The 13,279-nt window shown below is 38.5% G+C and overlaps 2 protein-coding genes across 4 annotated transcripts; one reads left to right on the top strand and one right to left on the bottom strand.

Moving 5' to 3' along the window:
- The first annotated feature begins 734 nt into the window (after window positions 1-734).
- On the top strand, window positions 735-6,651 carry ckmt2a (creatine kinase, mitochondrial 2a (sarcomeric)). Of its 3 annotated transcripts, none has more exons than XM_077243723.1 (10): window positions 735-921; window positions 2,220-2,403; window positions 3,984-4,182; window positions 4,496-4,591; window positions 4,680-4,901; window positions 5,281-5,366; window positions 5,705-5,828; window positions 5,976-6,110; window positions 6,205-6,330; window positions 6,410-6,651. In XM_077243723.1, the coding sequence occupies exons 2-10, from the start codon at window positions 2,261-2,263 to the stop codon at window positions 6,524-6,526; spliced, it is 1,248 nt and encodes a 415-aa protein (XP_077099838.1). In that variant the 5' UTR covers window positions 735-921; window positions 2,220-2,260; the 3' UTR covers window positions 6,527-6,651. The 3 variants fall into 3 exon arrangements, with proteins under 3 accessions (XP_077099838.1, XP_077099840.1, XP_077099839.1); XM_077243725.1 differs by lacking the exon at window positions 5,281-5,366 and adding an exon at window positions 5,052-5,137 and having other exon boundaries at window positions 814-921; XM_077243724.1 differs by having other exon boundaries at window positions 903-1,022.
- Window positions 6,652-8,573: 1,922 nt separating this feature from the next.
- On the bottom strand, window positions 8,574-12,039 carry ube2l3a (ubiquitin-conjugating enzyme E2L 3a). The gene is made up of 4 exons (XM_077243726.1): window positions 11,768-12,039; window positions 10,737-10,832; window positions 10,371-10,557; window positions 8,574-9,379 (listed from the first exon to the last, which is right to left on the bottom strand). Exons 1-4 carry the CDS (start codon window positions 11,792-11,794, stop codon window positions 9,225-9,227), a joined length of 465 nt encoding a protein of 154 aa, XP_077099841.1. The 5' UTR covers window positions 11,795-12,039; the 3' UTR covers window positions 8,574-9,224.
- Between the last annotated feature and the right edge of the window lie 1,240 nt (window positions 12,040-13,279).

Raw genomic sequence — 13,279 nt, forward strand, 5'->3', positions numbered from 1 at the left:
TCCATAAACACCCACAAAGCTTCACAATCGTTTCCTCTTCATGGGTTCGACATGTCATTTGATAAGGATATTTAGTAGATATTAAAGATATTAAACATCTCTTGTTTCTGCTTCTTCTTCGCTTGTTTTTGATACTATTTCAGAAGATGCGTAATAGCGCCCCCTACCGCTGGGGTTCTTTACTCTGGCCCTCGAGGTTTTGCTCAAACCTAATCAAACACACCCGAACAAGCTAATCAATAATAGTTTCAGCAGAATATGTACAGTGCCCTGTCTATTTAATTGGTTATATATGCGTTTATTTTAACCTGGAAAACAGTCATTATTGAGAACTTTAAGCTGCCTGCGTTGTTGTTTTTATTTAAACAATGTTTTTGAATCATGCACACTTCCTGAAGTGTATTTACCTCTTTTCATATATGAATTCACATACATGTCTTTTTTCAATTACCAACATAAATGTTCACCTATCCATGATGTAACTGTGAATTATGAAATAAAACTTTTTTGTCTTATCTTGTATTTTTGTCGTATGCTTGTTTTCTATTATGCATTCAAAAGATCAATTAGATATATCAATCAGTCTATCTATAATTCTGTCTGTCTGGTGCATTTACAAGTTGTGATAGTGATTTCAAAAAAGTATTGTAGAAGTCCACTTTTTCCAGGTAAGACTAAGAAGTTTTAAAGAGCTGATAGTGGTTCTATTTAAGAGGTTGCGTACAGTGCAAAATGCCGGACCATGGCGGCAGGTCTCAAGGACAAGCCGGACGCCAGACATGGGTTATGACCTGGCAATTACGTGGAAGAGGATTGGCCATCAGGTCGGCTTCTAATCCCATATCCTGGGAGGAGCGCCAGCTTCACCCACAGACTGTGTGCTTTCTGACCCAGCCTACTGTAACAGAGGACACTCTACAGGTAAAAATCTCTTCTACTACTTAATCATAAAACAAAATCACTTGAATCTTTTCTCAGAGAGAGCTAAAGCTAAGTTTGAGAATAAGGAATTCCATTGACTGGTAAGAAATAGTTTTCATTGATTTCGTTTTTTTGCTTGGATATTTACAAAGTGTACTGCAGTGTATATTTAATCAATGTTTTAATTCATTTTAAAACTTGACTGTAAAATACATTGCAGATACCCATACGGCACAGGTTACTTTTTCAACAAGAAGCATTTAGTGGAATCCCTATGCCATCTTTAAGGACATTATACAGTTGTTCTAGCATCTTACATTTATGCATTTAGCAGATGCTTTTTATCCAAAGCGACTTACAAAAGCAATTCACCAAAGAGCCAGCAATATTTGTAAAGTACAATGCCAGGTTTATCAGACAACTAGATTATTCCATAACATAGCTATAGCTATCAAACCCTAACAGCTAGATTATTATTTAATTGTGTTCTCCAAACATTATAGACTAATCCTTGAGTTAAAAGCCTAATAATCCCCCACAACTCCGCCAAGAGATAGACTTTAAAGCATGGTGGAGTGGTGATGGGCCACCTGTTCAGAAGTATCACACAGTGTTCTTGGTTTTGGTGTTTTATGCAGATCTGAGTTCAGGCTGCCAGATTCTAGTCGGGTTTTGTACACTTGTGTGACCGGTTCAGAATGTCACGGCTGACCACGAGGCCTCAGGATAGACCGATGCCAGTTGGGGCTTCATTCCAAACACTTCATGTAGTGTGCTAGTCTATTAATAACACTTTCACTTTCCCAGTAGTGTCAACGGGGTTGGATTTGTGAAGTATGTCATCAAATGTTAAAGTTTAGGAATCTCCCTTAGATAGATTGACCAATGCTCTTAATATTTGAGGGATTGTTATTAGTGTGGCTTGGTTCTCTTTTACAAAATATGCCAAAATCATATTTGGCTTGGTTACTAAACAATGCTCTGTATTTAAGAAAATTCTCGGGAACATTAAAAAATGTATCCATAACTGTCCTTTAGTAATGGATGAGTCTTTAAGATTTAAGATGAAAACAATGCAACCACCTATGCTAAATGGATGTAAGAATGTTCAGGAAGTATTAATAAATCGGTCTCCTAATAAGGTGAACAATCAAGTAAGCTGCAATTTTATATCAGGTGAAACTTTTCACCTTAGGTGAAACACCTTCATCCGTTAACTAACACATTTGTTTGGTGATGGCTATAGTCTGAAATGAAGTATTCATTGCTATGATCATTCTGAAAACCTGTTCTTCCAGTGCTGACCCATCTGAACTTTTTGACAAGAAACGGTGTGAAGATGGCAAGCTCATTCGCCAAGATGATGTCGAGCCGTGGCTTGCTCATGGCGAGCATTGGAGCCGGTGCGGCGGCAACCGGTTATCTATTGAGTGACAGTGCTGCCATCTCAGCAGATCAGAGGAGGAAACTATACCCTCCCAGGTAAGCACTAGGAGTGATGAATTCAGTTATATCCCATTGATAATACTGCATGGAATATAGCAAATCATTGTTTAATAAATATCTAGACTCTTTCTTGCATTATTTGTCACTTACCACATTGCTAATCAAGTCTGAATAAATTGCATGAGAAGCTAATATGTTTTAAACATTCATCAAATGCACCCAGAAGGGTGTGGTATGTTTCTATACCATCAGAGTTAACTTGCACCTGTTCTGTGATGAATAAAAAATATGATCAGGCGTAGAGGTCATGATGTACTCTGTGATGAAGTGCCAAAAGTTAACTAAGTGAAAGGTAAATGGGTGGGAACATGACACTTAAGTAGCTTATGTCCTTTTTCCACACATCACACTCCTCCGCGCTAATAGATCCCAAAGATCAAATCAGATCAGCAGACCAAGACTGAAGTTTCTTGAAGGAACCTACTGTGAAGCGAGTTAGTCTTTTAGGTTGATCCAACATCCTGATTCATACCTTAACCTTCAACTGAGTAACTACATTAACTTTTTCTGATTAGCCAGTCTCTTGTCACAGTCCTATAGGCCTTATGTAGTCCTGCTCCTTTTCAGTGCTGCGCTCGTTGTGTTCTGTCTTCCGGTTTATATTTCCACAGCTTAAAGGTAAGAATTTATGGAAATATGAATTAACCATTGCTTTTAAAATTTTCCCGGTCCACTGACATCTTTTATTTCATCCTCTGCAAACATAACAATGCTCAGATAATAACTTTCATTAACTCTACGATAAGTAAATCCACTTCACCAGCTAATTACTCTTCGACAGCGATACCATAGAAGTATACAGGGCTACCACAAAAACGGCGTATAAGGGCTGTAGATTTTGGATTTAGGCCCAGTTCACAAGAAGTCCATCTGCTCCAAATGCCACTCTCAGACTTTGCGATCCTCTAAATCCACACTGACATAATCCTGGATATAATTTCGGGTAGTAATCCCACTATAAAGTCTACACTGTAGTCTCGTGATATGACTGAATTATCAAGTGTGCCGTTTGAGCCAGGGCCAATGACTAGGGGTGTGCCTGAAGCCTAAATCCATATTTGGAGAGGCACGGAAAATGAATAACGCATTCTACGGAGCCCCTAAAGGGACATGGTTAGGCTTGCTGCGGTAGCCTGTTACAGTACATCAGATTTCAGTTACCACATGAAGAGAGTAAAGAGAGATGACAGATAGGACGATGGCAAATGATTTGCAGATCCTGAGCGCCACTGACAAATATCTAATCTTTTAAAATGTGTGGTAATTACTGCCACTCCCTATTCACAGAGTATGTGTGACCGCGTATCTCGAAAGTGAAAGTAAAAAGCTAGTGTGCATTTAAAAGTGATTTCAATACCACACATATTAATAGCGGCTCCCTGAGGCCCGCAAATTATATACAATATAATTAACAAGATTGCTTCGCAACAAACTCCTAATTTCTACAAGAATGCCATGGCTGCCAACAACTTGGACATAATTTTCCTCTCAGTCACTTTTTCCACAGGGTCAAAGACAGAACATGACTCAAGATATGACATTGTGTTCCTCAACAGTGCTGACTTCCCTGACCTTCGCAAACACAACAACTGTATGTCCAGTGCACTGACCCCTGCCATCTATGCCAAGCTGAGGGACAAGGTTACCCCAAACAACTGGACTCTTGACCAGTGCATTCAGACTGGTGTGGACAACCCCGGTCATCCCTTCATCAAGACAGTCGGTATGGTTGCTGGTGACGAGGAGAGCTATGAGGTACAGCAATACATTCAAAATACCTAAATGCATAAAATATCCAACTTCTCTTCTCAAGAATGTTTTGTTCAACCCTTGCTGAAAGGACCAGCTGGTCAACAGCATGCATTGTATTTGGGATGCTGGCTTTTTAAGTTTTGCTGGTGAATGACTATGTTGGTCTGCTATCTAGACCAGCACCAAATCACTACTAAACAACATAAACAAGCAAGACCAAGTCAAATTCATCATTGTATAAACTGGTCTTTTCTACAAGATCTGATTTTGCCTCTCCAGTCTTAATGAGACAACGCCCTTGACTTCTCTGTTGCAGGTGTTTGCTGAAATCTTTGATCCTGTAATCAAGGATAGACACAATGGCTATGACCCAAAGACTATGAAGCATCCCACTGACCTGGATGCCTCCAAGGTGCACATCTGTTTTTATCTCATCATGTAAAAAGAGTTTCTCAGAGTTCCATTTGATTCTATTTTCTTCCTGGTTGTTTATCTTGCAGGTCCATTCAGCCGTATTTGACGAACGCTACGTCCTGTCCTCCCGTGTGCGCACAGGCCGCAGCATCCGTGGCCTCAGCCTTCCCCCTGCCTGCAGCCGCTCTGAGCGACGTGAAGTGGAGAGAGTGACTGTCCAGGCCTTGGCTGGCTTAAAAGGAGACCTAGCTGGACGTTACTACAGCCTAACTGAAATGAGTGATGCTGAACAGCAGAGACTTATTGATGTGAGTTGCTTCCGTAAAGTTCATTCTGTCATGGGATATTTTGGTTCCAACTGGGTTCAAGGTTTGGTTGATAATGTGTGATTGGGTTTAATGGAGTTGCTTCCACATATCATGATGCTGAACTCTTCCTTTCATGCTGGCATGGCTTAGGAGCATTTTCTCTTTGACAAGCCAGTGTCTCCTTTGCTCACTGCATCTGGGATGGCCAGGGATTGGCCAGATGCTCGTGGGATCTGGTAAGGCTAGAGTGAGTGAGAAGAAGCCATGGTAGCACAGCCCTAACAGTTCCCACTCAGTTTTGTATAGGTTGCATCTTCCCCTTTTTCTGCTCTACTTCTCCAGTTCCACCTACCTTTGTCTACCTTTCATCCTTCTGTAGGACCACTTCCTGTTTGACAAACCTGTGTCCCCCTTGTTGACTTGTGCCTTTATGGCCCGTGACTGGCCAGATGCAAGAGGCATCTGGTATGGCTTTACGAAGTTCTTAGCATGACTTGATCACCATTTGTGTAGCTAACAAGATAAGTCACATAAGATATATATATATATATATATATATATATAATTCTCACTTTTGCCTGCAATTAAGTCTTCAGATGAACCAAAGCTTAAATTCAATGTAAGATTAAATGCATGTCATGAAACACTATTGCAAAATGCTCTTGACTTCATAAAGCATGAATGACTTACTGGCATGACTGACAGTACAGTAAAATCATCCATGTGCGATATATGGTTCCTACATGACATTTTGGTTTTGAGCAAGCTTCTTCTTGTCTCTTAAACATCCAATCATTTGCAAGGCATAACAATGAGAAGACCTTCTTAATATGGATCAATGAGGAAGACCACACCCGTGTCATCTCCATGGAGAAGGGTGGCAACATGAAAAGGGTGTTTGAGAGGTTCTGCAAAGGACTCAAACAGGTAAAACCACACCACCTTCATACTTGTCCATTAACCAAGCTGACTGCTCAACAACGTATCAAGAGCTGTATATTTGACAGTCTTATCTGTAAAATAGTCCTTTTAAGTTAATGTCTTTCATCCGTTGTTTGCTTCTCTGTTGAACAGGTGGAACATTTGATTCAGGAGCGAGGCTGGGAGTTCATGTGGAATGAACATCTTGGTTACGTACTGACTTGCCCATCCAACCTGGGCACTGGCCTCAGGGCTGGAGTACACGTCCGCTTGCCAAAGCTCAGCAAGGTAACAGTAATTAGCTTTATCTTATAGTGAAAGCTTTGGAAAAGAAGGAGTATTGAATGGCGGAAACCTGTCTAATTAAAACAATTGCCTGTAGGACCCTCGTTTTGGCAAGATCCTGGATAATTTGCGGCTTCAGAAGCGTGGCACTGGAGGTGTGGACACAGCTGCTGTTGGCGACACTTTCGACATCTCAAACCTTGACCGCCTGGGCAAATCCGAGGTAGGTCATTCAAGCCAGTGGGTTAATATAGAGATTTACATGCATAAGATTCTGGTGTAACTCTGCTTTTCTTTACCAGGTGGAACTGGTGCAGCTGGTCGTCGATGGTGTCAACTACCTTGTCGAGTGTGAGAAGAAGCTAGAGAAGGGCCAGGATATCAAGATCCCCGCCCCCATCCAACATTTTAAGAAGTGAGCAACAATCTTCTGATGAAGGTTGGATCCAGTACACCGAAGAGAAACAAGGACACTCCTTCCACCAATCCCAGACCTGAAGGTCTTATATGTATAGAAAGCTCAATAAAATGAACCCTAATACTACGAATTCCTTATTTCAACCACTAACATCAACTAGAACTCTGCTATTACAATCAACAAAGACTATTTACTTGGTAGCGGCATAGAGAGCTTCTTGTCGTGTTGCTTGCTTTGCAGTGTAGACTGACTCATCTTATATTGCTGCCAGAAGCTTTTTACTCTTAAGTATTTAGCAGCAGGATGTTACTAACAAAGTGAACACATTTGCTCTGCTATCACAGACATGGGTATATCATAACAAAACGGAGCTAAGATTCTGGGAACCCAGGGCCTCATTTATAAATTGTTGGGTAGAAACCGTCCTATATTTGATCTTACAATCATTTCTCAGATGCGCGTTACGTGTGATTTAGAGAACGACCGTACATGCATAAGACTCTCTTCCAGATGTGAAATCTATAAATCGCAAATGATCTTGAAATTGAGTGCAGCTGAATGGTTTCAGATCTCCGCCTTGTAAATGCAGCCTACTTAATATCATTAACATGTAAAAGAGCACCAGTCAGTCAACATCCTAATCCTTTACTTGAGAATGGCGAGTGGCAGGAATTGTTTGGATTTCTAAATACACTGCAGTACTCCCAACTCTTTGCCACAAGGAAAAGTGCATACGTCTTAGACCCTGACATGGTGCTAAACATTTTACCACGTCAAAGACCGTTTTTATAAATATGAAAATATGACTGGATTTTAGCGTATGCACACTTTAAGATTAAATCTTAAACATTTTATAAATGAGGCCCCTAGTGTCCAGGCACATGCACTACACTGATCAAACCAAGACTCTTTTCTTGAAGATTTCTCAATAAATCTGGGGTCTGTGTCTGACTTAATACAACGTCACCTCCTCAAAGTCTATTTATTCATCTGAGGCATTGATGCAATTCAAAATAATAATCTTTATACCTCTCTATATATGTGTAAACACTGTTTGTCCAACCATAGTCTTTGGTCATTAGTAAAGTGCTGAAAAATCCATTTTGACAGAACCCTCTTTACATGGTTTAACCTGTAATTAATTAAACACCAGACACTGGCCTCTCGTTAGACTAATCCAGTCGGGCTAATTTCTCCACTTAGAGCTGCTTAGTGACGTATCTGATAATGCTAATCTTGGTTCTATACTTAAGAGAAAAGCGGGTTAGGGGTGAATATGTGTGCGCTTCTACAAAATGGTTTCACTATGTTGGCTGTAGAGGCCACTAAAAAACAGAGGGGTATTTTCAAAAGTCCTTTAGTCTTCATGCAATCAAACCCCATATGTGATGACCCCAAACCCCAATGATGATAGTAAAAAAAAATAATTTGAAACCACATTTTGTTTGAGCAGGAGAATGTTAAACCTATATAAAAACCTTGTTATTTGGGAAAATTCAGTACATTATAGGTTAAATTATCTAATGCAGCTAATAATATTGGGAACACAAGTAAACTTTTTGTTCTGCAGTCTATGAAAAGAAATATATTCTAAAGGAATTTTCTCAAATTGACCCATTTACCTTGAAATTCTTAATCCAATATTTTAATCAGACCTTCTCCAGTTTTCTGCAGTTTATTTCAGCGAGACCTTATTTCTTCCTCGTTGGTTCAACCCGTTCAAACCCATTAAATGGCGCCCCCTATTGGTCATTATGATTAAGCGCTTTAAAGTTAAACGTACATGATGTTTTGAATTTTGCATAAACTGTAGAAGCGCAAACTACATTCATTTTCTAAATCTTTTCAAAGTCTTTATGTGTACAGAAAGCATAAGTTTCTGCCAGTTAACTAGAGGAAAGAGGAATTTCAATTCCTATATGATTTCCTAATAAGCAGTCAGGAAGAATCAAACTTGTTTAGTTTCAGAAAATTTAAAGGACAATCATACTTGAAATGTTTGTCCCAAAAAGGTCTAGAGATATGAGGTTCAGTCAGACACAAAGTAATTTTTGCTTTACTTTTTATGACATCATAAACATTATATTGGTGACAGTGTCTAGTTTGTGATTCAATGAGTTACAAACTGAGAATATGACGAACATGAAATCTTATTCCACAGAAAACAGTGCAACCTAAGGAAAAAAAAAATTACAGAGATGAGAGAGAAATATAAAAGAAACATTTGCCACACACCTTTGACATATTATGTGTTTCCATTCAATGAACTATTGAGTTTGATTTCTTCAACGTCATAAATGTGAAAGTGAAAGACTTAACATTATACTCTGGTTCACCATAATATTCTGCTATGAAAACGGTCAAGATTTATCACACAGCAGATTACATGACCTGAACACATCTCTGTGCAATTTAAGAACAAATTAAAAGGAACACCTATCCTTCCCCACCCCCAAATCTCACCACTTTTATCAAGTTCTTATTCGCACATTCCCCTGATCACAATTTCAACACACTTCGACACCCAGAGGCTGAGAAGTCACGGGTATTTCTGCCGAAAGGTGAACTGCGTCTGGGATTCTGGATGCTGGATCCACGGGGACCGAGAGTGAGGGCGGACTGGCGGGGACTCGGATTGGGGGGAAACGGTTTTGGAGGAGTGGGCAAAGCAGAAACATGGGAAACACACCCATGCGGTATCAGTCCACTGGCCGCTTCTCGCCGTGTTTCTTTGTAAACTCTTCTGCATTCTTAAAGAACTTTTTACGGTCTTTTGAATATTCCTCCGCTAGGTCGGCCCTCAGAGGGTGTTCTGGTTGGGGGTCATTGACGAGGGCGATGAGAGACTGGATTACTGGTGAAAGAGAGCAAAAAATATATTTAATGACAATACGATGAGTAGGGGTGGACGATGATTTACCAGTAGATACGATTAACCGGTAGAGATTTTGGACTACCATCTCTGTCTCGTGACATTGCTGCGTGAAAGTTTACATGCATTTTTAAGCTTTTTAAAGCGTTTTTAAGATTTTAAAGCGTTGAAGCGCAGTAAGCAGCAAAAGACGACTCATTCCAGTATATGCGCGTGCTGTCAGAGAGACTGTTGACGTGCTGACAGAGAGATGCGCACACATCAAGCCAATGCTCATAAAGCGCTGGAGAACTGAACTGAGTGCTTTTTTGCAGCCTAACTGAGCTTGAACGGTTAAATACACATACTTCTGTGTCAAAGTGACCATGTATTTGCAAGTAAACAGTCATTTATGTCTTAAGTGAACAAACAGTTGAGAAAGAAAACGCACAAATTATTTTGGATCAGTGCAGTCGGCTTTAAAGTGAGAGCATCCAAATTTATATCAAACAAAAAGAGAAAATCTTTGTAACTTTAATAAGGATAACTGTAGATTTAATTCACAGTGAAGACTATACAGTTTTTGTAAACATTTGATTATACAATTATATGTAGTATTTCTTATTTAAGTTTTTCAGGTGGGTCTATTTCATTTGTGTCTTTGTTCTATTGTAGTTTCTTTTCCTAAATGCTTGTAATTAGTCTCTTTGTTCTTTCTTTATTAGGGTTTACTTGTCTTCAGTAAGCTTGAGTGTTTTTTTTTAACTTAGGCTAGTATTATTTTTTTGTTGAATTGAAAATGAAATTTCAATGGTATCATAAACACATTATTTAAAGCAAAAATAACTATTTCGTTATATATATATATATACGTATATAATTATTGTGAAATAAAATGACTCATGTATTGTGATATAAGATTTTGGTCATATCACCCACCCCTAAAGATGAGTGTAAGTGCTGATCAAACAGCTTCGAGAGATACGTGGCGTACCTTGATCAGTTTTGGTTGCAGGTTTCCAGTTCTCAGCACTTATAACCGGCAGGCACACCTGACCTTTCTCATCAATGTTTGGGTGATAGATCTTTGTTTTAAATGTGATCTTCGGAGGTTTAAAAGGGTATTCTGCAGGGAATGTGATCTCAATCCGGAATGCACCTTTATCGTATGGAGGGTTGTCCTGAAAAACAAAACAGGGCACATCCAATATGGTTCAAAACAAAGAGCTTTTCAGATTGGCTTCTAAAGGAAAGCAAATGGTGAAAGTTTAATGCATGCAATTAATGCAAAAAACATCTTTAGTGATATTAGAGAAACACATTAGCATTAATAAAGCCTATGAGATGCCTTCCAACTTACAGGAACAATGAGTCCTTGCCAGGTCAGAATGTTTGACTCATCCACCAGAATGTTGCGGAAATTTTTCAATCCAGACTTGCGGATTTCATCAAGTTCCTGTAAAACATACCGGTAGATTATGATCCACCTGCGGTGACACTATGAGGAAACCTGACACTTCTCGAATCGTTGAGAGATTTGAGAAACCACAAGTGAGAACAAGATACTTTCACTTTCACTGTGGTCATGTGCACAATTGTAATGAACATAAAATAATATTTCACAACTCTATATCACATTTACATTATAAAAATTAAAAGTTATTTTAATTGAAATCTGTTAAAATGTCACGGATTCAGGGAAAGCACTGAGAATTGTTCTTTATTATGTCTCTAACATTAACAGGCTGCAAAGCCTTATTGTTTTAAATATGACTATAATCATTCAAAACCGAAAGAATTCATTTATTTATCTAAGTGTCATTAATCTCAAGAAGATTTTGTAAATTTTACACGATTTAAACAAAGACAACAGACATACTTCCTGTTTCTCTTTCTCATTAACGTTACATCATAAATTAAATTACACATTCAGACCTCCCGGAAAACTCGATCTGTCAAATTAAACGATTTATTTATCGCTATATTCTCATTTAATCATAATTCGTGACTTGTTCTTAGTTGATGCACTTGCGGATACGGAAGTTTCTGTCTTATGTTTGGAACTAACATCGTCTGTCAACGAAACACTCATTAATAGACGAGTAAAAGTTTAATCTGATCCACATAATAAACTAGGCTCATTCAGAACACTGTTTACTTTAGTTGCGCTTTATTTGACTGTTTATTTCCATTTTATGTGTGTATTCGAACTACAGCTAAGCTCGTTAGCTTCTTCCTCATCATCCTCATCACATTTCCCACCAGAGTGCTCTAAAGTTTCAGGTTTCCGACCAACAGCGATTCAAGTTCGCGATACTTCTTTTTACTTTAGTAAAACTAGTAAAATCTGTATTTAGTATGCATAAAAGTAGATTTTTTTGGAATATTTACCTTATGCAGTCGCCTGCTCGCTGCCATCTTGGATTTGCTTGTACCCACAATGCAAAGCGCCTTGAATTCACTTCATTCACTTCAAATAAATTAATACAATATTTAACTTAATCAATATATGTTGCAAATGGTTTAGAGAGTTTTAAGGATTTCTTTTTCTAGTTGCTTTAAGGATTGAAATGAAACTTGGGGCAGCTTTAAGAAATCTTAATTTAATAATGTATTAAACAGATGTTTAGTCATCAGGCTCGTTACTTCCTCAAGTTGGTTACAATTTAATTCGTTTTATATGTTATCTTATCTGACATAGGCTACACTCGACAGTACAACTGCACAATTGATAAATACACAATTAAAAGAAAACTCTTCTTCAACACTATCATCGCCTAAACCGCAGGTCAGGTGGTACAGCGGTCACGTGGTACAAGTAGGAGTCCTCAAAAAAATTCAAAAAATTTCGAACTTACAAATTGTAATTACGAGAATGCTTCATACTTCAACACTTTTTACAAGTCACGTGCCTTATGTTAATTGAATGGACAAATGAAAAATGAAAAATTTACTTCAATCCCAAATGAGTCCACTGGGAGGTGTAAGAGCACTTCGCTAATGCTGCACATTCAGACCCAAACAAACACAAACTTCTACATGTGTGACAGAACAATAACCACTCGACTCTTTAAATCACATTAAGGCTGTTTATGGAAGTGGGCCTATATGTTGTGGGAAACTGCAATGTGAAGGACAAAATAGAGAGTAAAGAGGAATTTTTGCCAGAAACAGTTGTGGTCAGAATTATTGGCAACCCTGGTAAATATGATCAAATATGGCTGTAAAAATAAATCTGCATTGTTTATCTTTTTGATCTTTCATTAATTTATTTTGCTATTGCTAAAAGCTGACCTTTCATTGAAGTAAAACAATTGAAAGTGGATGGGGAATCACATTATGAAATAAATGTTTTTCTCCTAAACAAGTTGGCCACAATTATTTGCCCCCTTCAATACTTTTTGCAACCTCTTTTTGCCAAGATAACAGCTCTGAGTTTTCTTCTATAAAGCCTGATGAGTTGAGGAACACCTGACCAGAGATCAGAGACCATTCCTCCATACAGAATCTCTCCAGATCTGCAGATTCCCAGATCCATGTTGGGGCTTCTTCTCTTCAGTTCACTCAACTCATCAGGACATGACAGAAGCTTCATTTTGTGCTCAGTGACACATTTCTGTGTTGATTTTGATGTTTGTTTTGTTTTTTTATATGTCGGTATTTACTAGAATCCATAATTGTATCTGAAAAAGATGTCCAGGACGTCCAGCAAAAAAAAAAAAATGCTCTCAACATTAAAGATCCAGCAGTATATTTAACCATGGACATGGGGTACTTTTATACCTGTTTGGACCAAACACATCTGGTGGGTTTGCTGCCAAAAAGCTAGTTTTTTTGTTTCATTTGACCATTTGAAGTTCCAGTCGTGTCTGACAACTGAATATGCTGAAGTTTTTGGATGAG

Source organism: Siphateles boraxobius, unplaced genomic scaffold (genome assembly GCF_051911475.1).
Source record: "Siphateles boraxobius isolate OS27281-9 unplaced genomic scaffold, OSU_SipBor_1 25, whole genome shotgun sequence".
Classification (NCBI taxonomy): domain Eukaryota; kingdom Metazoa; phylum Chordata; class Actinopteri; order Cypriniformes; family Leuciscidae; genus Siphateles; species Siphateles boraxobius.